This window comes from Eretmochelys imbricata, chromosome 21 (genome assembly GCF_965152235.1).
Source record: "Eretmochelys imbricata isolate rEreImb1 chromosome 21, rEreImb1.hap1, whole genome shotgun sequence".
Lineage (NCBI taxonomy): Eukaryota > Metazoa > Chordata > Testudines > Cheloniidae > Eretmochelys > Eretmochelys imbricata.
This window is the reverse complement of record NC_135592.1, coordinates 1780141-1807556: the sequence shown is the minus strand read 5'-3', so window position 1 is coordinate 1807556 and position 27416 is coordinate 1780141. Positions and strand designations below refer to the sequence as shown.

Here is a 27416-nt window from a genome sequence, read left to right as displayed (position 1 = left end):
AAACAGTGTAAATGTAGTCAGCTTGCACTCCAATTAAGATGTGAGGGGGAAAAAAAACAATAACACAACACATGTATCCAGCATACGTGGGCAGAAATGAGTCCATTTAGGAAATAATATCGTAATGGAACTGTTATTTGGTCTGATTTTTCTTCACACTAGAACCTGCCACAAGCACTTATTTCTCAGGCTGCCTGATAAAATGTGTAACTGCTAACGACAGTGACTCTGTGTGTGTGCAATGAGTAAAATAGACTGTACTGCCACTTTGTATGCCACTTTGTATGAAAACGAGCTGGCAGCAGCAACTGCTCAGAGCCAGGGGAGAACTCAGCAAGTGTTACAAAAGGTGCCAGATTAAAGAGCATCCCTTATAGGGGATGGGAGAGTTTGCCAAACTGATCATGGAATACAGCACCTCAAATCCAACCCAAGTCTGTAGTGACCAAGCAGCAGCACCATGGGCCGCTCAGTACCATTCCTAGTGGCCAAGCATCCACAAATGCCACCATCTAATTTGGTGCTGATTTGTTGGTAAGCCCCCTGCTGAAATGCCTGTGAATGAATGAGGCACAAAGATGGAAAGAGTGTCTGGAGGGCAGGGCAGGGCAGGGAGAGGCACTGGCAAAGGAAGGTGAATGTGGGAGTCTTGCACTGCCACTGTCCATCTATAGCTGTTCTCTGGATAAACAGAGGATTCAGCCTCGTGGGCTACCAATTTCACCAGCACTAAATTCACCCTGGGGCTGATCTTGCACCGTACTCAAGGGGAGCAAGGTTCAGATCAGGGAATGTACTAATGATTTCTAATTGCACTGCTCTATGCAAGATGTAGCTTTCCAATTGTGCCACTAGATGGCACTCTTGTCTTTACCACCAATACCATCAGGCTAATAAGGCCACAGCAGGATAGACATATCCCAGGAGCAGTGATAACATAATCCATTCCATTCTTAGGAGTCAGCTCAGGACACAGATGGATTAGCACAGACTTCATGATGTACCCTCAACCTAAAGAGAGGTGAAAGTGAGGGCCTCTGCTACAGGAGGATGGTGTTTATCTCTGAATACCCGACAGACATATTCCCCTGAGAGATTAACTGACCCTTCTCTGCACTCGGATGAATTGTTTGCATTGTATCTCAATTATACACATACAAACACAACTGCCCTGCTTATTTAATTCTAAACTTGCTTCCTAGAATAACAAGAGGAAGGCACCAGCCTTGTAGGCAAGCAGCAGACTTCCCTATCCCCTTAACTATAGCCCATTGCTGTATAAACAAATACTTATTTTCCTTCTTGGGACTGAGAACTATACAGGCATCTCAACATATAATGGCTGCAGACCTATAAGGCCCAACAACCTGTAAAACTACAGGAAACTGTATTGAGATCCAACTGCCGGATTCAGTGTGGGTTACTCCTAGAAGCTCTAGTTTCTCCCTGCAGGGCTGGGCTGCAGCCAACTAGTAGGGTTACCAGCCTTCCAGGATTGTCCTGGCATCTCCAGGGGAATGAAAAGATTAATCATTAATTAAAGATTATGTCATCTGAAGAAACCTCCAGGAATATGCCCACCCAAAACTGGCAACCAGTTGAGACCTAATCAGTGTGGAATAGAGTAGAAGAATTACTTCTCCTGTCTTGCTTACAACACTCCTGTTAATACATCCCAGAAGGATGTTTGCTTTTTTTTGCAACAGCATTACACTGTTGACTCATATTTAGGCACAGTCTGCTGCAGTTTCCACGGTATACATCTGATGAAGTGAGCTGTAGCTCACGAAAGCTCATGCTCAAATAAATTGGTTAGTCTCTAAGGTGCCACAAGTACTCCTTTTCTTTTTGCGAATACAGACTAACACGGCTGTTACTCTGAAACCTGTCATTTAGCTTGTGATCCACTATGACTCCCAGATCCCTTCCTAGGCAGTCATTTTCCATTTTGTATGTGTGCAACTGATTGTTCCTCCGTAAGTGAAGTACTTTACATTTGTCCTGATTGAGTTTCATCCAATATACTTCAGACCATTTCTCCAGTTTGTCCAGATCATTTTGAATTTTAATGCTATCTTCCAAAGCACTTGCAACCCCTCCCATCTTGATATTGTCCGCAAACTTTATAAGTGTACTCTCTATGCCATTATCTAAATCATTGATGAAGATATTGAACAGAACCAGACCCAGAACTGATCCCTGAGGGACCCCACTCATTGTGTCCTTCCAGCATGACTGTGAACCACTGATAACTACTCTCTGGGAACAAGAACAGGAGTACTTGTGGCACCTTAGAGACTAACCAATTTATTTGAGCATAAGCTTTCGTGAGCTACAGCTCACTTCATCGGATGCATTCAGTGGAAACTCTCTGGGAACTGTTTTCCAACCAGTTATGCACTTATAGTAGCTCCATCTAGGTTGTATTTCCCTAGTTAGTTTATGAGAAGATCATGCGAGACAATATCCAAAGCCTTACTAAAGTCAAGATATTCCACATCTACAGCTTCCCCCATATTCACAAGGCTTGTTACCCTGTCAAAGAATGCTATCAGGTTGCTTTGACATGATTTGTTCTTGACAAATCCATGCTGACTGCTATTTATCACCTCATTATCTTCTATATGTTTGCAAACTGATTGCTTAATTATTTGCTCCATTATGTTTCCAGGTACTGAAGTTAAGGTGACTGGTCTGTAATTTCCTGGGTTGGCCTTATTTCCCTTTTTATAGATGGGCACTGTGCCCCCTACAATTACTGATTACACCCGCTTGCGCAGCCAGAGGAAGAACATACACAGAGCATGAGTACTGTGATGCCATGGTGCTACTGTATGAGGTGGTGATGAGTGATCACTATGCTTAAAATGCTTGCAAGAGACCTGCATTATTCTGAGTCTGGTTCCAACTGACTGTGCATAAAAGCAAGAGCTGCACAGCCCACCCCGCAGACTCCCAGTCTGGGAACCACAGTCCTTAAAGGCACAGCCCCAATCCACTTCAGAGACAGGAAATGCAACTGACCATCTGTAAAACAGTGTAGTGGACCATCCATAAAGTAAACAAATTGAAAAAAGGTGGGGAAAAATAGAGAAGTCTCTCTGACCTTTCTTCATTATAGAAATCCTAGGGGTTCTTTGTAACGACAGATAGAAGGAAATTTTCAGATGGAAATGCGGTTTTTAAGTTGACAATATTCCACTGATTGAATTGCATTTCAACCATATGATCAGCTCAGCATTTCTGCAGGGGAGATTATTGCTATACAAATGAAATATCATTTTAAAGGTAGCAACTTGGGCCTTTGGATGTGCCCATAATATAATAATAAATCACAACTTCCTACACTCCAGATGCTGTTCCCCCTCCCAGCTGCTCTATGAGAACCCCCCCTCCCCCATCCCTTTGCCTGGATGGGTTTTAAGAAGAGCTTTGTTCAATGGCTGAGTCTTGTGTTTTCTTTCCCCTGTCCCTGCTTTAGAAGTTGCATTCAATTTTAATTTTACATTTGGTTGCTCTGGCGTGTTAATGACACAGGTCCCAGGAGCTTCTGGCTGGTGCGGGGGCCGGAGGACGAGCCCTGGCGAGCGCGCTCTCGCTTTACCCCCGGACCAGGTACAGCAAGAGCAGCAGGACGGCCACATCTTCCGCAGCGCTCCGGGCTCTGGCTCCCCCACCTTCCCCGCTGTGAGGGGCCTGGCTCAATGTCCTCCCACGTGGGAGCCAAGAACCCGCCCAGGGACAGAAGCCCCACCCCCTCCCCAGGCTGGCTCCTCCCACGTGAGCGGTCACGCTCTAGCCCCACCCCTTAGAGCGCGCGAGTTGTCGCCTCACCTCCTTCTATTGGCTCCTCCCCCTCCAGGTGCCAGCTCGTAGCCCCGCCCCCTGCTGCCTGTCACCTGGCCGGTCGGACGCCGCGCGCGGTGGGCGGGGCTCGCGGCTCCGCCGGCCTGTGCGCGCCCCGCAGCCGCCTGGGGCAGGGCCGCGGCCGGCAGGATGCGAGGAGCGGGGCGGCGGCGGCGCGGGGCGCTGCCCCTGCTGCTCTTGCTGTGCGGGCTGTCCGCGGCCGGGGGGCCGCCCGGCGAGGCCTGCGCCGCGCCCTGCTCCTGCCGCCGCGGCCTGCTGGACTGCAGCCGCCTCCGTCTGCCGGGGGGGCCGGGCGCGGGCCGCCGGAGGATCCCGCCGCTGCCCGCCGGCACCACGGGCCTGTGAGTACGGGGGGGGGGCGGCCGTTGCTAGGGGCCGGTTGCCAAGGCGCCTGGCCCTGCCCCGCCTCCCTGCGCGCCAGGCCGCCCCGGCTGGGGGGCTCTCGGCGCCGCACGGCCCGGTCCCGGCGGGCCCCCTGGGCGCGGCCCGCGGGGCTTCAGCCTGCCCGGCCCCGGCCCCGGGGCGCGGTGCCGGTGCCGGGCTCGCAGCCCCAGCCGGGGCGAGGCGCTGCAGTCACGGGGGCGGCCGGGCCGCCTCGCGACGCCCCGTCGGTCCCGCCCGCGGATTCTTGGGGGCGAAGTAGGGGAGCTCGGCCGGCTCCCTTGGGCCCCGAGGGCGGGGGCAGAGCCCGTCCCGGTGGGTCGCCGGCGCCGCCGCCCTGGCGCTCAGAGCCCTCGAGGGGACGCAGCCGCCTGATGCCCCGGTCGCTGGGGTCTGGGGCATTAGCTGCTGGAGGGCCTGGCCCGTGCGGTGCGAAGGGCAGGTCCGGCTCCGGCCGCCTCGGGCTGGACGATACGCTGTAAAGCTCGGCGGGCCTGCGGCTGGCCGGGTCTGGACTGAACCTGTCCGCGGCTTCTGATGGGCGGGCAGGGCTTGCTGAGCGCTCGGCAGGAGACCGATTTCTTGCTGCATGCTAGGTTGAATAGGTCCGCTCTTAAAGCAGGTGGCTGTTTCTGTCCTTTTGATTGAAATGAAATAAACTTTAGTAAGCAGAATTTGTTTTGGGAAAGCATCCCTGTTCTATAGGGCTTCCTTTTCTGAAAGCTGTCATTTTCAGATGTGTCCTGCTTCTTGATCTTTATTTAGCCTGGAAATTGACTTTAAGTGACAGCTAATCTTCCAAACTATATAATGAAACTGCAATTTTTCTCTTGTAGAGGATGTACTACAGAATAGTTTAGCAATAGAAAGAGATGTCTTGAGGTAATGCTTTCCTAGAAACTGAACCATAATGTATATAATCTGGTATCTGGGGGAAAGGAACAATATCATTGTATTGTTGCAGATGAGAAAGTGAATCTAATCAATAGTATTTTATTGGTATAAAGTGCAAATTTGCTTTCCTTGACTGCCAAGAGAGGTGTGTTGTGCAAAGTTTCTGGTTTTAGTCTAACCGAGAAAAAACTGGACGTTAGGAACCTAAATATCTTTGTGGATCTGGGCCAAAGTTTGAGGGGAAATAAATGCCATTAGCTGTGAAAGAATAGGCTGGCCCTATCATGGACCAAAACACTGTCTCAATTTCCTGATGTAGATTAGGCCCAGTTGTCTTATATTGGATTGATAAAAGGAGAATTTAAATGCTCCAAACTGTTTAATAACATCTTTCTTTAACAGTCCATGGTATGAGGTAATGACTTGATTTGAAACGCCAGTTCTGATCCCAGTGGATTCTGCCCTTCATCTTCTGGAAAGAGAGAAACTGAGATTCATGCAGTTAACTTTTCAATATCACCTTGTAACCTGGGGTCCAGTGTAGTCCATGTGAATATATTAGAAAGCTACTGGTCCTTTCTAAAGAATTGGATTTGACTTGTTCTTTGCCAGTTTGTTTATTCTCCCTGCACCACCTGTGCTAGTTAGTGGTTGCAATTCAGTGGTGCTGAATGCACATGTTTTGTGAAGCTCTGAGATCCTGTGAGTTGTAGATTTAAAGGTATTATAGAAATGCAATTGACTTCTTTATTGGAACATCCTCTTTGGACATCTACAGATTTTAACGGGCAGCTAATATTGAGCGCAGTGAAAATGTAACTGCTTAATTTTTTATTTGGCTAATCAAGGTATTTGCTAGTATCTGTGATTAGTTTAAAAGTGATAGTTTTAGGTAAGCCAAAAAGTGTCAAATTCCCCTGGTATAGGTTGTAAGAGTTTATAAATTTTCTATAAAGCTAGACAGATTATATGACTGTATGAAATTTGCATGGATTTCACACTTCAGGTGGCAACATATGCAATCATAGGTGTGGTGTTGCAGTCATTTTGACTGTTCCACTCTATCTTCTACCTGTACATTACCAACTTCTTTCCTATCCCCTTTACTTCATATTCATATTTACTTCAGATTTCCCCCTTTAATAAATTCTTCTCCAAGAGATGTCTCTGCCTGAACCATATGCTCCTTCACACCTGTCAGCTTTCCCCTAGTTTAAAAAATATCCTATAGTCTTTTCAATTTTACATGCCAGCAGTCTGGATCTGTGTGTGTTTGTGTTTTTGTTTTTAGGTGGAGCCCATCTTTCCTGAATAGGCTCCTCCTTTTCCCAAAAGTTGCTAATAAATCTAAAACTCTCCTCCCCACACCATCGTCTCCTCCAGGCATTTAGACCTTGCAATTCTGCCTGTCTTTCTGGCCCTGCATGTGGAGCTGTAAGCAGTTCAGAGGATGCTCCCATGGGAGGTCTTGGACTTCAATCTCTTATCTAGCAGCCTAAAGTTGGCTTCCAGGACTTCTCTCCTACCTCTCCCTATGTCACTGGTTCGTCTCCAGCACTGCACATCTGTCTAGATGCCTCTTGAGATCCACAACCTTTGCACCTGGCAGGCAATTTACCATGCAGTTCTCCTGGTCATCACAAACCCAATTATCTATACTTCTAATGATCAAATCCCTAATTATAATTACCTGGCTCTTCCTCATAAATAGGGTTCCCTCCCCAGGAGGGGTATCCTTAGTGAGAGAGGGTACCAGCACATCATCTTTAAGGAGGGTCCCAACTATGGGATGGTTTCCCTCCACTCCAGATTAATGTTCTCCTTCCACATGACTTTCATCCTCCTTAACAGCACAGAATGTGTCAGACTGGGGGTGGGTGGGACTGCTCTGTTATGTCCTTGAAAGTCTTATCCTTAGACACCACTGTATTAAACATAAATACTAATAACCTTTGCATAACACTTGCTGCTATTTGGAAGAGAAGGGGTAAAGTCCCAGATCCACAAAAGTATTTAGGCTCCTAACTTTGATTGCAATCAGTGGATGTTAGGAACCTAAATACTTTTGTGGATCTGGGACTGAGTTTGAGGGAAATCAAATGCCCTTGTGTATAAAAGAACGGGCAGACCTTATCTTGGACCAAAACCATCTCTATGTATTTCCCTATGTAGATTAGGCCCAGTTGACTTGCATTGGTTTGATGAAAGGAGAATTCAGATGCTCAAAACTGTTTAACATCCATTTGGAAGATAAATGCAAAACCCATATTCAGATATTTATAACTGGAATCCCAAGTTCTGGAATCCCATAGCTTATGTATATAGTCATAAACAGGAATTGCCTGTGAAAAGCTGTAGCTTTGGGAGGAAACAAGGATCTGAACTGTGAAAAGTAGGGCATGTCTCAGTTAACATGCTCTGTCTTCCGCTCACTATCCTGTAGGTGGGTAATGCAACACAAAAGATATGTTCCCTCCTTGCCATAAACAATAAGAACTGATAAAGGGAAGCTACAAAGTTGAATTCAGCACGCAAATACAGCCTGCTAACCAGGCTATTATAAGATTTAACAAACCTTGAAAACCTCTGCCAATGTCATTTGGGAATGTCTTAACTCAGACTTTCTCCAAGGAAAATATTCTGTTCCTGAAGAATAACTGTAGTTCATCAGGTAGCTAATCACAAAAACAAAACAAAAAAATCTGTTTTATTTAATGAGGGCAGATTTTCTAGCTTACGAAAGTACTTATGTCGTTCTCCAAGCAGATAAAGGGGTGTGTTTAAAACTTTCATACAGAATGCAATGGGAAGAAGTGTTGTTGGCTCCTTTGCAAGATTGTGCAATCTGACAAACGCTGTAAACAATAATTAAGTATATGTTCTCTGTTATGGTTTTCAGGAGTTTAGCGCAAAAAGCATCTGGGGTGGGGAACATAACTACTTCCACAACTACTCTAAATGTTCTTGGTCGAAACAAAAAGCTATAATGCACAAAAGCCATTTAATATTCAGTTATTTACCTGCATTGTTGTGTAAATTAAGAATTAAATCTCTTAGCACGAAATAAATGTCAACACCCATGCACTTTGACATCAGTTCTGCCCCTTATTGCTTTAAAGGACCAGAAATTCTTATCTTATTCTTTGGGAAAAATGTATGCAAACTATTGGCAGATATAGCTTCCAGTAGGCTGCTTTTTTTTTTTTCTGGGTAAGTGAGTCAGTCCTAAAATGTGGGCTTGTGATGAAGTGTTCAGAAAACCATCATTCCAAATGTTTCTCTTAGGACATAAGGGAGGAAAAACATGGTTACCAATGATGCAATATCCCTAGTATTGATTAGATTCCACAGTTTGTGTGGAAGACGAGCGCTAAAGCTAAAGATCTCTAAATCAGCATGTCCAGATAACTCTTACCAAAGAGCTTTAAAAGCTACTGGAGGAGCGGTAGGGACCATTTAGAACTCTCAGAACACTGGAGAAGTTCAAGAGGACTGGAAGAAAACTAACATTATGCCAGTATTTAAAAAGGATAAACAGGGTCAGCTTCCTAGGCCTGATAGCCTATCTTGGGGGGGAGGGGGGGTGGAAATAATGAAATGGCAGATTCAGGACTCCATTAATCAATAATTAAGAGGGTAATATAATGTCAATCAATGTGGATTTATGGGAAATAGTTTGATAAGATCTATCACATTTTGAGATTGCAGGTTTGATAAAAGGAATAGTATTGATTTAATATGCTTGGACTTCTGTAAGGCATTTAACTTGGTATCGTGCAGCACTTTGATTAAGAAACTAGAATGAGACAAAATCAAGAGACCCATTTTTTCATGTTCTGTGTGTATATAAATCTCCTCACTGTATTTGCCACTGAATGCATCCGATGAAGTGAACTGTAGCTCACAAAAGCTTATGCGCAAATAAATTGGTTAGTCTCTAAGGTGCCACAAGTACTCCTTTTCTTTTTGTGAATATAGACTAACACAGCTGCTTCTCTGAAACTAGACTAGAGATGAGACACACCTTAAATGAATTAAAAACTGGACAATGCAGTAATCTCATAATATAATGGCAAATGAGGAATCCTCATTAGGATAGTATGTTTCTAGTAGGGCCCTACACTATTTAATCAATGAGCTGGGACAAAATGATTGCTGAAAGTTTGCAGATGACTCAAAGACTGAGGGAGTGATAAATAATGAAGACAGGTCGCTGCTCAGTAAACTGGGAACAGGGTTTGGCTTTGTTTTTTTAAAGGGTTTTTTCAATTAATGCTGAGTAACATTTTTCAGCCAAAACGTTTTGGGAGAAAGATGCAGGTTTGGCAACACCAAAACATTTTGTGTCTTTATCAATTTCAATGACTTGTTTGTCAGGAAAAAAGGAAATGTTATTTTGGATATATTTGTACATTTTTTTCAAAACACAATATTTTGATGTTTTTGGACTTGAAATGAATTTCGCTTCAAACTTTTCTTTAATTGTATTAAAAATCAAGATATAAAAATAGTCAAAGCCAAAACATTTAGGTTTTTAAAATGAAACATTTTGTATGACCTGAAACACATTTTTTGACTCTTTAGTTAACTGAATTTTTTTTAATTGTTTTTTTTAGTTCAGTTTGAAACAACTTATTTTAGAATTTTCAGAATTGCCAGCAAGCTAAAAAATTGGTTCTTCTCACAGCTCTGGTTTCAGTGTGGCCAAATGCAAGGTCATATATAGGAACAGAGAATGTAGGCCATATGTACGGGGTGGGGGGAAGATCAATCCTGGGACAGAGTCTGAAGAAGATGGAAGGGGGAGTCATGATGGATAAGCAGCTGAAGATGAGCTTCCAGTGTGACTCTGACTAAAACGACTAACATCAAAGAATTATATATAAATAGGGGACTATCAAATAGAAGCAGGGCGATCTTATTACCACTGTATGGCACTGGTGAAACACTGCTGGAATAGTATGTCCGATTCTGGTGCCCACAACTCAGGAAGGAAGTTGAAAAAATGGAGGGAGTTCAGAAAAGAGCCACAGAGTGATTAAGAGATTAAAGGACATACCGTATAGTGAAAGACTCAAGGATCTCAGTCCATTCAGCTTATCAAAGAGAACGTTAAGGGGTGACTTGATTAGTCTATAAGAACTTAAATGGGAAATAGAAATTTGATAACGATCCCTTCAATCCAACAGACAAAGGATATAACAAGATCCAATGGTTGGAAGTTGAAGCTAGACAAACAGACTGCATATTAAGAAATAAGGTACACATTTTTAAGTCAGGGTAAGTTACCAGGGGTCGTGGTGGTTTTTCCATTACTTAAAACCTGATTTATAAGAGCATCCATAGTTTTCTGAAAGATGTGCTGTAGTTCAGCTGTAGCTATTGGACTTGAAGCAATAATTAATTAAGTGAAGTCTTATGACTTGTGTTATGCAGGAGGTCAGACTAGATGATCCCAGTGGTGATTCCTTCTGTCCTTAAAATCTATTGGGGGCGCTGGGGGAGGCACCCATGGAGCTGCCATCTAGTGGAATGCATCTGACAGGTAATCCAGATTTGACATCCGACAAGTGAACTGACATACCTATCCATTTTATTGTTGGAGAGAAGATTTGGAGACTACACTTCTGGAGGGTGAATCTAAAGTATAGCGTGTTCATATAGTTGTGATCAGATCGAGCTTACAGTACAGTTTCCACACTGTATGGACTTTAGACTGTATCTTGATATATCATTAAATGATATTAGATGTTAAACATTATACACTTAAGCAATGGGAATATTGTAGTCATATCAAACTCCAGCATCTACTTATTCAGTTACATTGGATTTGGACCGTTCTCCAGGGCTTATAAAGGCAGCAGTTTGGTATGTTTCAGAGTAACAGCCGTGTTAGTCTGTATTCGCAAAAAGAAAAGGAGTACTTGTGGCACCTTAGAGACTAACCAATTTATTTGAGCATGAGCTTTCGTGAGCTACAGCTCACTTCATTGGATGCATACCGTGGAAACTGCACGTGGATACAGTTTCCACGGTATGCATCCAATGAAGTGAGCTGTAGCTCACGAAAGCTCATGCTCAAATAAATTGGTTAGTCTGTAAGGTGCCACAAGTACTCCTTTTCAGTTTGGTATGTGCGTTTCCTCTTATTTACTTAACAGATAAAAAATCGTTCAGCTCACAGTGAATGTTTAGATGACTTATATACCACACAAGATGAAACTTTAAAATACAGTGATTACACAGAGCAATGTGCATGCTGCAAAACAGGAACTTCACAGTGCAAATCCAAGCAGATTTTTTCAGGACAAGAAAATACAAATTATACTTAGAGTTTAGGATGAAAGAAGCAGAAAGTCTTACCTGTGTGACTGAATAATTTGTCCCCTTGTTTGGAAAGTCAGACTTGTTTGATCACTAAATGTAAAATGTTAGAAAAACCAAATGATCCATTTGAAAATGAATGGCATAAGCAATAGTTGGTGACTAGTTATAAACAGTGTCCAAAATTATGCTCTAATGCACCAAATGCAAAAGTTCTTGAAAAAGCAGGTAGTCTTACTTCAGTATCTTGTCAGTGAAAACCTATTTTGCAATTTGGATCTCCTTCTTAATAAAACACCTTGCTTTAGAACTTTACATTTATATCTTCACAGTAATCTTAATGAGAGAGGCTTCAGCGTAATATCATTTGGTAGACAAATCAGACATTAGAATTTGACTAGTTAAACTATGGGCTTTGTTGAGGGTCAGATTATATATTAATAATAAACTATTTGCTGTTATGCTGTAATTAATCTCCTCTGCCCATTATAATGCAAGTTTATTGTCCTGCTGCAAGGCCCAACGTATTCCTGCAGTCAATATCTTCTGAATTATTTGCTGGAATATAGTTATTCTAAACATTTGAATATGTCATTACCTTAAATTTTATAATTTTATGAGCATAAACTTTCCTGCTTTGGCACTCCAGGATTCATTTAATTAGTTTCATCAAATATAAAAATTAAGGGAGTTTAATGAAGTGAGGAATGATTCAAGCTAGTATCATTGATAGCATAACAGTAGGTGAGAAGTCTCTGTTCACATATTTAGTCACTGATGAACTACACAAATCTATAGAAAGGCTAGAGTTTTCCAGCCTAGCCAAGCAGGGTAAATCCACATTGATGCTTTCCTAGATGCTTTTTCTCAATGCCTGGTTATTTCATGAACTGTTCTAGCTTGCTTGCAAGTTGTGGCTATTAATTAACCAGGCCATTCTGCAGTGCCCATGTTCATTTTGAACTGGCTTACTCTAAATGATTGATCCACTGCATCCTGGCATTGAAAGCTCAGGAAGTACCTTGGACTCTTGGACCACAAGATTGATACACTGGATTATACCTGGCTAGGTTTTTTGTTCCATCTCAGGGGCTTTTTACTCTTTTCACATCTCCTGAATATAAGGGATTTTGTTGATGGTTCCTGATGGGAAAGCAAAAAAAATCTGCTGTAGACTGGCATATTTGTCCAAGACTGGGAGAATTCAATGGTCCAATGGCAAAGGTTGAAAATAAGTGAAATAGTCTATGTTAAAAGAACAAGGATACTGAATCTGCAGCCAGGAGCTCAATGGAAATATAAGCTGGTTCCTATGAGACCAGAAATTTGGTTTCTACTTTCCTTATCCATTAGTCTTTGGTAACTATAGGTTATGCTCCTTACAGCACAGGTTTCCTCAAGTGCAGAATAAAGATCTGTATTTTTAGAATGCGGTGGGCTTAGGGCGACAATCCTAATTTTTCATTTCTTAAGTCACTAGGAATTCGTCAGCTTCCTTTGGACTGTGGCTTTCCTAGAATTTCTCATGCTTGTAGGTACGGTGTAAGATGAGTACAGAAACTGTGTTGTGGGTTTGGGTTGGGGTTTTTGGGGGGGGCGGAGGGGGATTTTATTTAGCTGCAGCACAGTATTAGATATGCCATGTACTGATCTAACAGAGTCTCAGCTTCAGAGTAGCTTTTAACTGAAATTAGCATATATTCCCATGGTAACACATGAATCCCCCAGAGAACAAAAAAATACAAGGTCTGGAGCTTGCTCCAGTTCTGTCAGTGCCAAGAAAGCACTGCTAGTTTGAGGAACCAGTAAGACTTGAAGTAAACCATCAGGACAAGTGTACTCAAACTGCTTCATAAAGTAGCCCTCTTTCTAATACAGAGATTATGTTGTGGTGATCTCCCTCTTCCCATCCTACTTAAGACTGAAAAACTTCTCTAGAGCAACTACAACAATTGCTGACATGGAAAGGTGATATTAGAAAGTTATTTATTACTAATATTAGTTACAGCATGGAAATGGAGAGGTAGCAACATGTGAGCAGGCAGCTCTCTACACACCAGTAGCCCAAAGAGTAAATTTTAAACTCTGCTGTAAAATAATGTGCTTCCAAGGTGTAGGATCTTTTTCACATCATTCTGATTATCATTTGTGCCAGTCACTATCTCCGGCTGTTAGCACTATGAACCAGTGCTGTAGTTATGTCCTCTCTGAAAGTGTAGAGGCACAGATTTCAAATGACATTAAACATAATCTCTGACTTCAGAAACTAATGGTAATGACTGCTAAAATATGCCTGAAATTAAGGGACAAGACTTGTTCAGTTTCCCATGACCTAGTCAATTCCTGGTTCCTTGTCTTTGATGGCCACTCAAGTGGTGGCTTTTGTGTGTGAACTCTGCTTGTCTGGAAGCAGACTGAAGCCGCAAGACCTCTTTCAGACACTGAACACGTTTCATAAAGCTCTAGGTGACCACAGACCTGTGCTGGAATTGAGCAACAGGTTCTAACCCAGTATCAGTTGCTCAAACCATCCAATTTCCAGACTATTCTTAATTTCTTGACTGGATTTGAAAAGTAGGATTTCACCCTATGAGTACAAGGTTAATGAGTGGATAAACCTACAGGACTGAATTTGTCTGCTTTCTGCTGTTCTTCCATTGTATGTGTAATTGCCATGATCAAAATGTTTGTAATTCATCTGCTGTGTTGTTTTTAGCACTGTTGTGATGAGCATACCTGTTAGTGCCAGAGAGAGTTGCACTCCATACAAATCAGATGGAAGAAAAGGCAGTTCATCTAGTTCTTAATATTTTGCTGCTTAAATTTTTTTTAAAAGAAAAGGTCTAAATGGTGGTGGCTTCACTCTTACTATTGACAAGCAACATGTGTTGCAGAAACTCCATGTGAAAACAATTCTGCAAAGGAGAGTTCTCTTACAGGAGCCACTGGCATTTCAGTTAGTATTCAAGTAATGCTACAAAATGCTGGATACAGATGTGTTGTCTATAATTCTCTTACAAATGAAGAGTGAAATCCTGGCCCCATGGAAGTTGACGGGGAGTCTTTCTACTGGTTTCCATGTGGACAGGATTTCACCTGTATTTCATCTTCACTGGCTCTCCAGAAGGAGAAAAACGTCACTTGTATTGTTCATCTATTTCTGAGGGTATCTCTGAATTTTTTTGAAGCACCAAATTCTCGTTCACAAACCTGTTTGGATTTCTGCATGCCTTATCTAAATTATTTGCATCCCAGTGATACTAAAGAGCGACATTAACAGCATGTCTGACTGCATGATATCTAGAATTTTTAGAAGTAATTTTTTTTACACCTGTGTCACTATAGATGATTTAGCGTGATTAGGAGTTGATTTCTTAACACTAAAATCCATTTTTTCTTCACAAAGACGTTTTCGTTCTTCACTCTATTAATACTCGAATAGCATCAGGGTTTCTAGAGGTTGGAGTGGTGAAAGAAATTAAGATTCATTAGTAACTTAGTGTCTATGTTGCAACAATCTAGTGTTGTTACAAGGACTAAATTCATCAGGGATATTGATTACATTGTAGGAGCTCTTGAAGAGGAAGATGCCTGAGACAGCTATGGCAGGTCAAGCATACTTAGAAGCTTAAATAAGGGTGCTGAGATCTGTGTGGTGAGTTCGGGCACATGGAACTCATGACTACAAGGTGTCGTGGCCATGAATTTAGCAGGATTAAAAAAATTTGGCATGAAACATCCACGGCTACACTAGATAGGAGTACAAACATTGTAAGAGATATACACCATCACGGTTCAGGTTACAGCCACTGTGCACCTGGATTTGGGATGTAATGTCCCATGTGAGTCAGTTATTCATAATTCTCATTTATGGTGTTCCTTGAAATTTCTTTTGAAGCAGCTGGGACTGGCCACTCTCAGGATACTCAGCTAGACTATCTATTGTATCTCTAGTCCTCTGGCACATTTGACTTCCTGAATTAGCAAACAATTGGGGAAGTTTTTAGTCCACAGGGGATGTGATGTTGATGGTCAGAGCACGAACAGCCAGTAAACATCAGTTTTGAGAGAGAGGCTATCCTTTTAGAATAAGTAAATTATTCTGTAACTGCTGTGGCCCCTCCTGATTCAATGATTATGGTATTTTCACTCTCTGTTCATGAGAAAATTGAAGTGAAGTAATGGTAAAGATCACTATGTGATTGATCAGTCTGCAAAATTGTGGTCAGTTTTTCCATGTGTGGCAACTGGAACTTATTTGCACTTGTTTTAGCTTGAGTGTAGGAAGTTCTGACAAGCTTGCACGCCAGAAAAATCCATTTGCTTGAGTGCACTTATCAGTCTTTCTGACGTCCCCCACACTTGCTAATATTTCTATATAATATGATATGTGCTTGTTTTACGGTTAAGTGTTTAGTGACATTGTGTGCACCATGCCCTGCCCTCCCCATTCTCTAGCAGGTACCCATATGATTTAAGGCCAGCTGTTGTCTTTGGATGCAGCAGTCTCAATCATTCAAAAAAAGCTGCATAATTTCAGATAATGCCTTTTTTTGTCTTCAACTAAATTCTGAGTTGAGAGAGAACCAGGTTTTCAAGCAAGTGCATGCATCTCTTACACGCATCTTAGAGTGTGTTCCATTCACTGTTGAAGCATAAAAATTGTTCCCAGATTCTGGCATAAAATTAAGCACAGAAGTTCTTTCTGGGGAATCCAATAAGGATTTTAAGATCCCATCCGGTGTTTATCCCATCTCTCTTTATTGATGGAAATAAGGTTAGTGTCCACGACAACTATCTTCTGTGATGTAGGGAAAAGTTAACAAATGAGTTTTCAGATGTGAGTTCACTCAAACCGGAAAGTTGTTAAAATGCTAAAGGACTGTGAAATCATGGAATTCACTTTAATGGTGGAAATCATTTTACATTCAAATTTGGTATTTTATAAAGAGAATCATCCTTTCTCTTTAAACAAAAACAAAACCCACTCTTAGCTACTAATGTGCAAGCCTAATTTAAGCATGGAATGTGTGATTGCACTTTAAGGTTCTGTTTAGAAATAGCCATTAGACCACCATTTATAAACTAAGCAGTTGCTTGTTCCATAGATCAAATTGCTTATAACCATATGCGCCACCTCTTGCTGATGTGCTTATAACTCATACAGCCTATGTCTGTAATATATCTGTAGCCTCTGTTAATCACTTAAAGTGTGACTATGTGTGGTATATCAGAGGAGCTCCACAAAAGGAGAGCTGCTATTGCTGATACCACCTTAATTTAACTGTATCATGGTAAAGCTATAATGAAAGTTCAGGGTGAAAGTATCCAATACTTCCCTGATAGGCAGGTGTGACTCAAGCTAAGTGAAACAGAACTTTCTATTTTAGTAAAGACATTGTTGAAACATGTAGGCATATGTCACTGATGTGCTTGCTAGGGTGAGATAAACCGTTACCCATTTCTGTTATCTTTACTGTTTCACAAAATTGCTGCTGTTGCCAGCCCTGTTCTAATATACCGTGTTTGGGCTGTCAGCACAAGCCACCTGGGTTTCATCTTTGCCCTGGATAGAAGCCAAAATGCATTAATGAGATGGATTTTAAAAAAAATATTTTAATACAACCTTATTATGGAGTGACCGTTCTCTCTCTCCATAGTTAAGGCTAGAACCACATTTCTTTTGTCAGCATGATTTTGGTAACCGTTGTAAGTTTCTTCAGCCTCAAAATATAGTCCCTGCTCCAAAGAGCTTACAGTCTTACTATATGCTTGTACAATGTCCCGCATGATGGGGCTGCAATGTCAGTTTGGGTTTGTAGGCCCCATTGTATAACAATTGACGTGTTAGGTTTGAGACACAAGCAGAGCATTTTACAAAATGTGAGGTGAATTGGGATAAGACTTAATTTTTCCTGTCTCTTTATCTACCAAACTCTTGCATTCCCTTCCTACTGTTCCATTTGTCCTCCCTTTTCATCATTAGTGTCCTCTGTAAACAAAAACAAACTGGAGCTAAAATGCTTCTGAGTGTGCCCTAGTTCCTTTTTTCCTACCTCTTGTTTGACTCCTGCTTATGTGCTCTTTGTGCAGGGATTGTTCTTTAAAATAACTCCTCTTAACTGCTAAGATATATGTATCTGTCAAGGGTTTTACCCTTGGGGAGGGTGAGAAAACAGGGTCACTACTGCAAAAACCTTCTCAGAGGCATTGCTGGAATTTTAAAAGGGTGTTGTCAATACATCTTTCGAAGGTGTGGGGAGCCTTTCCTAGTGAGCTTTGGAAAACTGCCATTAAACTTCCAAAAAGTGCTCATAGCAAATATTTCATATGATCTCTTCACCTGTCAACCCATTTTTTTTTAAAAAACAGAGGTAGTCAATTAGTGGTATAAAGAGCTAGATTTTCCCAAGTAATTAATATAGTAAGCTTGAGGAAACCTTTTTTATTGTTTGGTGTAATATGACTAATATGTTCCAAAAACTATGAAAATGGATTCGAAATGCTTGTGAATTTTAGATGAAACAACTTGTAATGTAGAGTACACAACTACTTGGGTTCAGACTATAGAATAATCTCTTATTTCTCTTTATTCTCCAGGGATTTAAGTCATAATCACTTACAGTCCTCTAACTGGAGTATTGGTTTGTCTATTCACACACTGCAAGAAGTGTAAGTTAATTTAAGTTATCATTGTTTATTTTAAACATTTTGTTGCAGAGTTCTTACATGTTCATATTTAGGATTTTAACTTGTCAATTTCTAAGCTCTGACTCCTAAGGCACATCAGGATTGTCTGAATTACTAAAAAATATCTGAATCAAGGTAGCAGAAATTGCCTTACATGTACTGTGCTATTTTAGTAGCACAGTACATGTAAGGCAGAGATATATTCAACCCTCAGAACCACATTTCAGCAGGAAGCATAGAAATCTAGTACTCATTCCATTATTTTAAAATAGAAACAGGGCATCACTTTGTTTTGAACGTAGCTAATTTTTAGTTGCCATTACATGAATTTAACTACCTAAAGCAGTTCTGTGTTTTGGATTGCTGAATCTTCCAAACTTTTGTTACTAAACTAGCTTTTAGGGAGTCTACCAGCACTGTCCACTGCAAAATGTCATTAATGTAAATAAAATGTTCACAGCGTTATAGTATCAAGAGAAATGTTTAAGTTGTTCAGCTGTTTAGAATGGCTTTTCCCTTTTTGAAGTGTCAGTAAAGAAATCTCTTTTTCAGGAAGATGAATTACAATGAGCTAAGTGAAATTCCCTACTTTGGAGAACCAACTTCTAATATTACTGTTCTCTCATTGTAAGTAAATATTTGAAGACTTGAAAAAATTGCTTTCTCTTATAAGCAAGTGAAAAAGATTGTCTCAAAGGAATTGAAAGCAGCTAATTTTTTAAAAGCTAAACTTGTTTAAATATCTTTTTGTTTAAAATGCTTCAAGGCAGATGTACAGCACTTTTTTTATTTTTTTTTTAAAGCACACATCCCCACAAAAGACATTAGTAACACAGTTGACCAAAAGGTAACTGTAACTCACCAGCAAATGCAAGCTACTGGGAGTGTGGGGTGGGGGTGGGGAGAGCAGAAAGTGGGGGATTTCTGCCATGCACTCTTATGAACAGCCCTGAGGCGCTTTGAAGAGGGAGGGGTGAAGGGGAAGGGTGTCTGTTCCAGACTCAAGGACTCACACAGGAAACCGCTTACTTCCAGCCCCCCAGGGGCTAAAATCTGACTGTTGGAAAAACCACCTTTACTGTCAAGATGGTTGTGGGAAGGGGACTTCCAACATTGCCAGGACCTGAAATAAGGTTTTATCGATCTTAACACCCAGAACAGTACGTTAATTTTTTTTAACTCAGACATGGGTTATTAATCCTAATCCTTGGACCCCCAATTATAGCTAGTTGTGGTGCTCATCCCTAGTGATGGTCTGGTGATCGTCCTCATGTTGCTGTTTCTTTTGTTTGTAGAGTTCACAATACAATTCCAGAGATAAATGCTGAGCAGCTCCAACTTTACCTTTTGTTGGAGAACCTAGACCTTAGCTCTAACCTCATATCAGAAATTAAAGCTTCTTCGTTCCCACGAATGCAGTTGAAGTACCTGTAAGTATAATGAGGTAACTGATCTGTAGTGTGCTAAAAGTGCATAGTTTTAGTACAACCTAACATCACCTTTTTCCCCCGCTGTAAAAAAAGATGAGAACCAGTGGCTGGGGTTGAGAGTAGAAGGATTCTTTTTCCCCACCCAGGCTGAATTGTTAACTAGCCATGTGCTGCTTATGTAGGCAATGTTATAAACGTGTTTGTACTTTACATACTGATAGGAATCACGATCCCTTGCCTCAAAGAGCCTTACACTGAAAGGTCCCATCTATAGTAGGGTACTGACCTATTACATACAGCAATGTGTCCCTCTGAATAGTACAACTGGTAATGTAGATGGGACAAAATCACTTAAAACACAATGGTACCTAGTCATAATCCTGCTTTCTCAGGTTGTGTTGAAAAGGGTTTTATCCCATCTACACTAGCAGTGACTGTTTCCTACACTAACATGCCTGTGTCTGACAGCCAGCGTTGGGTTACTTCCTAGTGTACCCTAGTTTTTGCTGATCTTGGCCAGGTCATTTGATTGTCTTTGTCATGCCTGCTCTTGCCTGTTGTCCTTTTGGGATTAAATAGGTTAACCTATGAAACCAGAACTTGAATTCCTGAAACTGGAGACTTGATGAGACCAAATAACTTTACAAGAAATTAGTTCTAATACAAATATTAGTTTGACATTCTTATGCAATTTTAAAGTAGAATTTTCCATGTTGAGAAAATCTTTTTTCCTCCTTTCTTAGGAATCTGAGTAACAACAGAATAACTACCCTAGAAGCAGGCTGCTTTGATAATTTGTCCAGTTCTCTAGTGGTGGTGAAACTAAACAGAAACAGAATTAGTATGATTCCACCAAAGATCTTCAAATTGCCTCATGTGCAATTCCTGTAAGTGATGTCCCTTAAACTCCATGAACCATGTTTAAAATTGTATCATTTGCTTGAGAATGTGTTCTTAGTGAAAGATATCTAAACACTTATGGCTAACTTATTTTATTTAAGGGAACTTAAAAGGAACCGGATTAAAATAGTGGAAAGTCTTACATTCCAGGGTCTGGAATCCTTAAAATCATTAAAAATGCAGCGCAATGGGATTAGCAAACTAATGGATGGAGCATTCTTTGGATTGGATAATATGGAAGAACTGTAAGTATGGCTGCTCATGGCATTTTGTTAGATATCCTCTTCAGGCACCAACGGGGAAAGTGGGTCCTCACTGTGCCTCTCATGATGCCAGGCTTCACTGGAATAGTTGATGAGAAGTACAGAAAATGTTTGCATTTCTGTTCTTCCTTGGGGAAGCTTTCGGCTTCACGTCTTTCATGGTAACTCCAAAGAGGAATAAAGATATTACTGTCTCTCTCCCTTCTACCAGCTTAGCTCCATCCACCAAGGTGATTCAGAAAGTGTCACGCTCTCGCTACTCCATTGATGGAATCTGTTTTCATATTAAGATTTCTCCAGTCTTTTCACTGTAATGCACAGCTATTGAGTAAACTGTATCCTTATGGCAGTTACATATCAATCCTGACAGCCTCAACCTGTTACTGTGGCCCCAGCTATTGGTGCTGTGTCAAAGCTATGATTAGGTATGCATGTTGCCTTCCCAACCTATCCCTGAACCATTGTTCTCCAAAGAATATAGAAATGAAACCATCATTTCTGATTGGGTATCTGATGGCATTACAGATAGGACTGCCTTCCAACTAAGGTATGATTGATATTAAAGCTTGGTGTCCCCGTAAGTTCAGTGTCCATTGGGAAGTCTCCCAGAAACTTTCCAAGGGAATCTCAAGTTCAGACTCACTCAGTTTTACTACTCTTGCCATCATATGCAGAACTAAGAAATGAAATTGTGCAAACTACTTCATTAAAAATGTGTTCCCATAGCATGTTACAGGAGTGAGGACGGGGGGGAAGGGGGGCCAGGGGAGCGACCTGGAGTCTCTTACAATACCTAGGTACAAGTGAGAGTGCTAATAATCCTGGACTTGCTTTGTGTTAGTGGCTTAACTATAAGGTCTTGACTTTTAGGTGTCTGAGTGTTTGGATGACACAGAAGGTATATGAGTGTTTGGATGACCTAAGCAGTGCTACCAAGAGATTTTAATAGAGTTGATTTAAAACAAGAGGCCGTATGTTCTAGTGGATAGAACAGAGAATTTTGAGTTAAGGATAGAAGCCAGGATTCTGACTCCACCACTGGTTCACTGTGACGGTGGGCAGTCATTTACCCTTTTTGTGGGCATCCATTTACTCCTCTGGCCTCTATAACAAGGGTATAATCTTGTCTATCCCACATGCTTTCTACAAGGCTTAATGTTAGCAAATCACTAAGATCAACTGATGGGAAGTGCTGTAAAAATGTGTTCCTCATTGAATGTCTACTTAGAAAACATTTTCTTCTCTAAATCTTTAGAGAACTGGAACATAATAACCTGACAGAAATAAACAAGGGCTGGTTGTATGGCTTGCGAACGTTGCAACAACTCTACGTTAGCCAAAATGCCATTAACAGGATCAGTCCAGATGCATGGGAATTCTGCCAAAGACTTTCTGAACTGTAAGTGCTGGGCTGCATTTCAGTGGGGACTTCATGATGTTACCAAGAACATATTGGCTAGAACATCCATACAAAATGCTGCATCTCTTTTTGCTAGGCCTTTGTCAAAACATTCTAATAGAATGTTTAAGTGAAAATAAATCTGAACAGGGAGTCTTGATTTCTGGTGACCTCATCGTCTGATATTCTTGCCTTCAGTAAGTCTCTCTTGTGTCTTCCCCTTACTGTGTACACTTAATGTTTCTAGAGACTTGTCATACAACCAGTTGACCCGCCTGGATGAGTCTGCCTTTGTGGGACTTGGCTTATTGGAGAAATTAAATCTGGGTGACAACAGAATCATTCACATTGCCGATGGTGTCTTTAAATGGCTGTCAAATCTTCAAACTCTGTAAGTGCAGAAAGGTTCCAATTTAAAAACTCCTGTTTACTTCTGCTAGCTTCCTTAGTTGTAAAGCAAGGGCTGTGATTGCTACTGACTGTGTGAGCCTGTAAAGCCTTCAATAGGAGCCTTAGTCCCTGCTGTGCTGCCATCTTGCCTTTGAAGGGATGGGAGGATTGAGGGAGCTGTTTGTCTGTACGAGTAATTGCTGCCCAGAGACTTAAGCTTTTAAAAAAACAAAAAAAAACCACTGACTTTAGTGCTGGTGGCAGGCAGCAGCTTGTTAGCCCTGGAGAATATCCTGTTAACCAACAGCAAGAGTCAGTGCACACCATCTGACCAGGGTGCTCGAAAACCTGCTCTGGAGACGCTACCTCCCGGCCGGGGCCACTGGAGGTGGTCTAATCACCCTTTTCATTCAGGTCTCAGAGTAGCAGCCATGTTGGTCTGTATCCGCAGAAAGAACAGGAGGACTTGTGGCACCTTAGAGACTAACCAATTTATTAGAGCATAAGCTTTCGTGAGCTACAGCTCACTTCATCGGATGTAACCGATGCAGTGAGCTGTAGTGCACAAAAGCTAATGCTGTAGTAAATTTGTTAGCCTCTAAGGTGCCACAAGTCCTCCTTTTCCTTTTCATTCAGTAAGTCAACACAAGTATCAGATGTGAGGATGCCTTGTCAACTTGGGCCCAAATGTTGCCTGTAACTTACTCAGTTCACAGTGACTGGGTACCATGGGAGTAAACATGTAAGCCATAAAAATTACTGTTTAAGCCTTCCCCCTTTTCTGCCCTCCACATATGCTCACTTCACAATGCATATATAACATAACAGTGCAGAAAGATTTGCCACCTCTGTTCTGAGGTATAACTGCACGTATTTTAAGAGCTTCATTAATACATGTAACTATGGCTGGATTTATCCAGCAAAAAGGATTCAATCCTGGTTCTTGCTAAAAACATCCTCAAAGCTGAACACTTCTAATGGTTCCACACAAAACTAGTTGGAAAAGTGTGCAAGTTTATAACTCTTGTCAGTTCATTAAGAAAGCGCCTATTTAGGTGAAATCACTGGACACTTATGTAAGCAGTCATATTCTGTTAACCTTAATGCAACCTTTTAATGAAACAATTAAAACTAATCTCTTAGATTTAGAGTAGCATGAAAAAGAACAAGAGCAGATTAATTAGTAGGTTTTGTTGGGTTTTTAAGGGGCGTCAAACAGTTAACAGGCAGGCCATTTGGTTCAGGGTCAGGAATGTCGCAGACAAGGGAGCAATGGTGATTAACAAGGCTCTGAACATTCATGCCTCACCGAGCATGAGGAGCAAATTCTATCAGCTCATACAATGAAGTTCTATTTCCCCTCTCCCTTCCCTCTTGATGCTTTACCAACAAAAACCAAAACACCAAATTGGTCCAAATAGCACAGGTATATGGTCACCAAGACACAATTTAATAGTTAAAATAATTTCCATTGTTAGTCCTCCATCTATCCAGTGTGTTAGTGTTGAGATTGACTTAAGTATTTATTCTTTGTACCCTATGCTCTTAAATGCGTCTTCTAAAAACAGTAAACTTGTAGGGTAACCACACACAAACTGCAGATGATATATGGGTTATAAATTCAATGGATTAAGAATATGTGCAAAATAGAAATCAGATTATATCTAAAAACAGAACAAAAGTTCCAAAGTCTTAAATCTTATCACCTTGTTTACTTTATAATATTATGTCTGACTGGGCATTAACCATCCAAAGCTGTAAACTCAGCTAACCTAGAGAGTATTCCAGAAGTAAGTATTTCTACTACTGTGTTGTGCTACATTTATTCCCATGTAACCACAGTGTCACTTACTTGGTACAACTTTCTGATTAGAACCTCACTTTAGGGATGTGTATGTTGCCTACCCCTAAACAAGTCTTCAAAGGGAAATTCTCTAATTTAGCATCAAAATTATTTTGGGTCTAGATTATGCAGTCTTTGTTCCCAGTGGTGAGCCCTGCTACCCATTGCAGTTAGTGGGTCTGTTGTGTGCAGCAGCACTCGTCAGCATGAGTAAAGTTGCACAGTCTAGCTCTTCGTTAGTAATGGTGGAATTCTGGGCATCCTGAATTAAAGTTAAGTTTAAAGTGGATTAAAAGGGAAAGTTAATAGATGGTTCATACTTGTGGAACGTGTTTCTGCAGGTGCTGAACCAATTACTTCAGTATTACAAAATGAATAAGAATGGCTACTGCCACGGGCAAAATACTGGACTAGGTAGACTTTTGGTCTGTTTCAGTATATTAACGTCTATAAAGTAAAACTTCCATTCTAAGCAATGCTAAAAATGGTTCTGTTTCACCATAAATACAGCAAAAGAAATATTTTTTTTATATTAAATGAGACCTATTCACTATTGTTCTTAATTGTATTTAGTGTTCTTATGGCAGTTGATCTATTGCACATGAGCGCTGTTGGACTGATTAAATGTTTATATTTTAATGAAACATCAATTGTTTTGCATTAATATTTCTCCCTCACAACTCAGTGGTATATCTGCAAATACCTTTATATGCTGCCATATTAAAAGGCAGATGAGAAGTCTCTCTCTAAAGGAAAAATTCTAGGTAAATCTATGACTTTTAGTTTAAAAGGAACTTTACTGAATCTATTATCCTCCCCCCACCCCTCAGTGAATCATTTAATAATCCTTCCTGAACCAGGGAGTGCTGTATTGGCTTTAGTATAGAACAGCAGACTAAGTTGTAAGGGCAGAAGTGCTGTGCCAGGGTCAAGCAAAAATCCCATTAGCTGGTAACAAGATTTGTGAGCAGAACACGGCACTGTATTGCAAATCTACTACTTCATGCTTGGCAGCCCTACGCTTACAACCTGTATGTAATCTTTTAATATGCTAATGTTATCACAAGCCTGTCACTTGGAAGATTAACACTATGAACATATTGCTTAATTCACTTACACAAACCAACTCACTTCAGGAGCCCCTTCCAGTTTCTAGTAAATAGTCAATGTCACATGGTGATCACTAGCTAGACTATTGGTCTTTACCTAATAGCCAGTCGAGAGACTGTACCTCAGAGCTTCTTGGTTTTCTTTAAAAAAAAAGAAAAAAGGAGGAGGGATAGCTCAGTGGTTTGAGCATTGGCCTGCTAAACCCAGGGTTGTGAGTTCAATCCTTGGGGGGGCCATTTAGGGATCGGGGCAAAAATTGGGGATTGGTCCTGCTTTGAGCAGGGGGTTGGACTAGATGACCTCCTGAGGTCCCTTCCAACCCTGATATTCTATGATTCTATGAGTACTTGTGGCATCTTAGAGACTAACCCAAATTAAGTACTCCTTTTCTTTTTGCAAATACAGACTAACACGGCTGCTACTCTGAAACCTTGGTTTTCTTTGTGATTCAGCCAGTGATGCTGTGACTTCAGGCAATTCACTTACCCACCTTGAACCTTTTGAGTTTCCCCATCTGTATAATGGGGTGTTTATCTTTCTACAGGGATGTTGAGGCTCAGTGTTTGTAAAGCACTTTAAGAATCTTTTGGAAGGTACTATGCAGTAGCACAGTACTACTTAAACGCACAGAAATTCTGTATCCCCAGATATCCCTGTATCCCATTAGTAACTAGCAATGATGAATATAATTTTTCCCAGGCATGTAAATGAGGCCTTTCTACTCTTGCAGAGATTTGCGGAACAACGAGATCTCTTGGGCCATAGAAGATTCGAATGAAGCCTTTGCAGGTCTCAGCAGACTCAACAAATTGTATGTATTACAAGCCTTGGAAGTGACCTCTTTCCAAGGCATTAGAATAGAAGTGAAGCCAGAAATATTTTTAATAGTGCATAGTATGAACACAAATATAATTAAGTCTGAGAAAAGCCTTTTCTGTTAAGAGCATTTGTATTCAGTATAGTCCCTGTACTAAGTAACTTAGACTAAGGCTAGGAAATTGAACTCTTGCTTGGCAATAGTGTTCAGGAGTGGGTGTCTCTGATCTAGTATTGAGAATGATGGAAGTACTTGTAGGATAAAATCACTTCCAGTATCATTTCAGAAAACATGATTTGAGACCTGAAGTCTGTTATGCTTTCTAAAATTACTGTCTGGGCTATACCTAAGGAAAGTTTTAAGTGCCAGTAGATTTTCAGGTAAAAGCTTTCATCCTTTGAAAGGGCTACTAGTTAGTGCCCTTTGGTTCACTTCAGCAGGTTCTTGTCAGAATATTTGACTTTATTTTAAAATCCTTTTGGAAAAGCAGTTAGCATGTTCTTGGGAGGGGGTGTCACTGGTATGCATGCAGAACTCCTTCATACTAATGGGAAACTTACATCCAGATAAGGAGAGACCTAGCAGCCCTTGTTCACATTGGCCGACGCTACACCACATTATATTGTATTAAAATATTTTGTCTGTTAAAGTCTTCTGTGTTGTGGGGTGGGGGGTTGTCTTTCAGAATCTTGCAAGGAAACCAGATCAAATCAATTACAAAGAAAGCATTCTCTGGCCTTGAAGCACTGGAACATCTGTAAGTACTTTGTCTTGTAGTTCTTGTAGCTTTTTCTGTTGAGCAATCTCAGACAAGTCTCTTCTTCAAACATTCAAATGTCACAACTGTTCAGAGTTAGAATATGAAATGAAGTTTTCCCACTGTGACTCTTCTTGCTTAATTTACAGAGATTTGAACAACAATGCAATAATGTCTATCCAAGAAAATGCTTTTGCTCAGACTCACTTTACTGAGCTGTAAGTATATTTCTTTATTACAAGTTAGACTATATTGTGTCCCTTATAGACTTCCCTACAGTTTTGCTTAAATATGTTCCACCTCTGTTACAAAATATCAATACAACAAAGTAGGCATTAGTGGTGGTAATTT

The 27416-nt window shown here is 41.0% G+C and overlaps 1 protein-coding gene across 2 annotated transcripts in view; it reads left to right on the top strand.

Annotated features, from left to right (window-relative positions):
* The first annotated feature begins 4079 nt into the window (after nucleotides 1-4079).
* The window catches only part of LRIG2 (leucine rich repeats and immunoglobulin like domains 2), a 48708-nt gene continuing 25371 nt past the window's right edge, over nucleotides 4080-27416 (top strand). The window contains exons 1-11 of one of the 2 annotated variants that reach the window (XM_077839330.1): nucleotides 4080-4208; nucleotides 18067-18138; nucleotides 18709-18783; nucleotides 19452-19586; nucleotides 20330-20473; nucleotides 20588-20731; nucleotides 22005-22148; nucleotides 22396-22539; nucleotides 26222-26302; nucleotides 26994-27065; nucleotides 27215-27283. In XM_077839330.1, coding sequence (XP_077695456.1) covers nucleotides 18713-18783; nucleotides 19452-19586; nucleotides 20330-20473; nucleotides 20588-20731; nucleotides 22005-22148; nucleotides 22396-22539; nucleotides 26222-26302; nucleotides 26994-27065; nucleotides 27215-27283 — 1004 coding nt within the window. In that variant the 5' untranslated portion in view covers nucleotides 4080-4208; nucleotides 18067-18138; nucleotides 18709-18712. The remainder of the gene's footprint in view (nucleotides 4209-18066; nucleotides 18139-18708; nucleotides 18784-19451; nucleotides 19587-20329; nucleotides 20474-20587; nucleotides 20732-22004; nucleotides 22149-22395; nucleotides 22540-26221; nucleotides 26303-26993; nucleotides 27066-27214; nucleotides 27284-27416) is intronic. The other variant, XM_077839331.1, reaches the window with a different exon arrangement.